Raw genomic sequence first — 633 nt, 5'->3', positions numbered from 1 at the left:
AACGAAGCAGGAGCAGCAGCAGCAGCAGCAGCTGCAGCAGCAGCAGCAGCAGCAGGACCTGTAGCAGCAGGAACTGAAGCAGAAGGAACAACAATTGCTTTATGGTATAGAACGTTTAGCTGCTGCCTAGATGATTATGTTGCTGCAGCAGATATGCAGCAGAAGCAGCAGCAGCAGCAGCAGCAGCAAACTGCTGCTCTAAGCAGAGTAGAGAAGATACAGCACGATCAGCAGCAGCGGCTGCAGCAGCTGCAGCAGCAGCAGCAACAATATGAAAGACAAGCAGCAGCAATAGAAGCAAACCTACAACTTGCTGACGATGCTTTGCTGCTGCTGCGTGCTGCTGTTGCTGCTGGGGCCTCATGGGGGGAGCTGCGTATACACCTGAAGGAGCAGCAGCGGCGGGGCCACCCCGTTGCCTCTCACATACATAAACTTTCGCTAGAGAGAAACGAAGTGCTGCTGCTGCTGCCAGCAGCAGCAGCAGCAGCAGCACCAGCAGCAGCAGGAGCAGCAGGAGCGGGGGAGGAGGACGACGACCAGCAGCAGCAGCAGCAGCAGCAGCAGCAGCAAAAAGCAGCAGCAACTCAAGGGCCCTAAACCACAGCAGCAGCAGCAAGAAATTAAAAAGCT

At 55.6% G+C, this 633-nt stretch overlaps 1 protein-coding gene across 1 annotated transcript; it reads left to right on the top strand.

The window, feature by feature from the left end:
* Window positions 1-153: 153 nt before the first annotated feature.
* Window positions 154-600, top strand: EMH_0000680 (uncharacterized protein; the record flags this gene model as incomplete). The annotated part of the gene is made up of 1 exon (XM_038022281.1): window positions 154-600. One exon carries the CDS (start codon window positions 154-156, stop codon window positions 598-600), a length of 447 nt encoding a protein of 148 aa, XP_037878135.1.
* Between the last annotated feature and the right edge of the window lie 33 nt (window positions 601-633).

Source organism: Eimeria mitis, genomic scaffold (genome assembly GCF_000499745.2).
Source record: "Eimeria mitis Houghton genomic scaffold, Emh_scaff14198, whole genome shotgun sequence".
In the NCBI taxonomy this organism is placed as follows: domain Eukaryota; phylum Apicomplexa; class Conoidasida; order Eucoccidiorida; family Eimeriidae; genus Eimeria; species Eimeria mitis.
This window is presented reverse-complemented; position numbering and strand designations above follow the sequence as displayed.